The 719-nt window shown below is 72.3% G+C and overlaps 1 protein-coding gene across 1 annotated transcript in view; it reads left to right on the top strand.

Moving 5' to 3' along the window:
- MNEG_14689 (DNA excision repair protein ERCC-6) overlaps nt 1-551 on the top strand; it is a gene marked incomplete at both ends in the record, with an annotated part of 2,948 nt that extends 2,397 nt beyond the window's left edge. The window contains one exon of the mRNA XM_014036839.1: nt 32-551. Coding sequence (XP_013892293.1) covers nt 32-551 — 520 coding nt within the window. The remainder of the gene's footprint in view (nt 1-31) is intronic.
- Between the last annotated feature and the right edge of the window lie 168 nt (nt 552-719).

Genomic DNA, 719 nt, shown 5'->3' on the forward strand with positions numbered 1-719 from the left:
GGCTGCGGCGGCGCGACGGCGGCGGCGGCAGCGGCAGGGGCAGCGCGTCGGCCGAGGGCGGGTCCGACGAGGACTCGGAGGTTGCGGAGGCCGAGGCGGCCGCGGAGGAGGCAGAGGGGGCGGAGTTTGATGACGTGGACGAGGGCGCCTTCAGGGCGCGGCTGGACCGCTGGGAGGCGATGCGGGGCGGCAGCAGCGGCAGCGGCGGCGGCGGTGGCGGGCGGCGCACGGGGTCGGCGGCAAATGGCGATAAAGCGCCCAGGCAGGGGCAGGGCCCGAGGCGGGAGGAGCAGCAGCAGCAGCCGGGGCAGCGGGAGGGTGGCAACGGCGGCAGTGATGGTGAGGAGGAGGAGGACGCCGTGTTTGACGGCGGCTTCCGCGTCCCCGGGTGGCTGTGGTCGCGCCTGTTTGACTACCAGAGGACGGCGGTCAAGTGGCTGTGGGAGCTGCACACCCAGAGGGCCGGGGGCATCCTGGGGGACGAGATGGGGCTGGGCAAGACCATCCAGGTGGGGGGCGGGGTTGGTGTCGTCGAAGACAGCATGGAGTAGGGAGGGCGGCCAGGGGGTCGGTGAGGCGTCATGTGATGGGGGCGTGTTTGGGGTTCGTCTCTCAGCTGGTGCACGTCAGTGTGTTGCGCCGCTGATCACGCACCCCCTGCTGACCAGCACCAGCGCAAGGACTGCAAGCAGACCCGATGCTGCCGGTCCATCCCCCTC

This window comes from Monoraphidium neglectum (assembly GCF_000611645.1).
Source record: "Monoraphidium neglectum strain SAG 48.87 unplaced genomic scaffold scaffold04686, whole genome shotgun sequence".
Lineage (NCBI taxonomy): Eukaryota > Viridiplantae > Chlorophyta > Chlorophyceae > Sphaeropleales > Selenastraceae > Monoraphidium > Monoraphidium neglectum.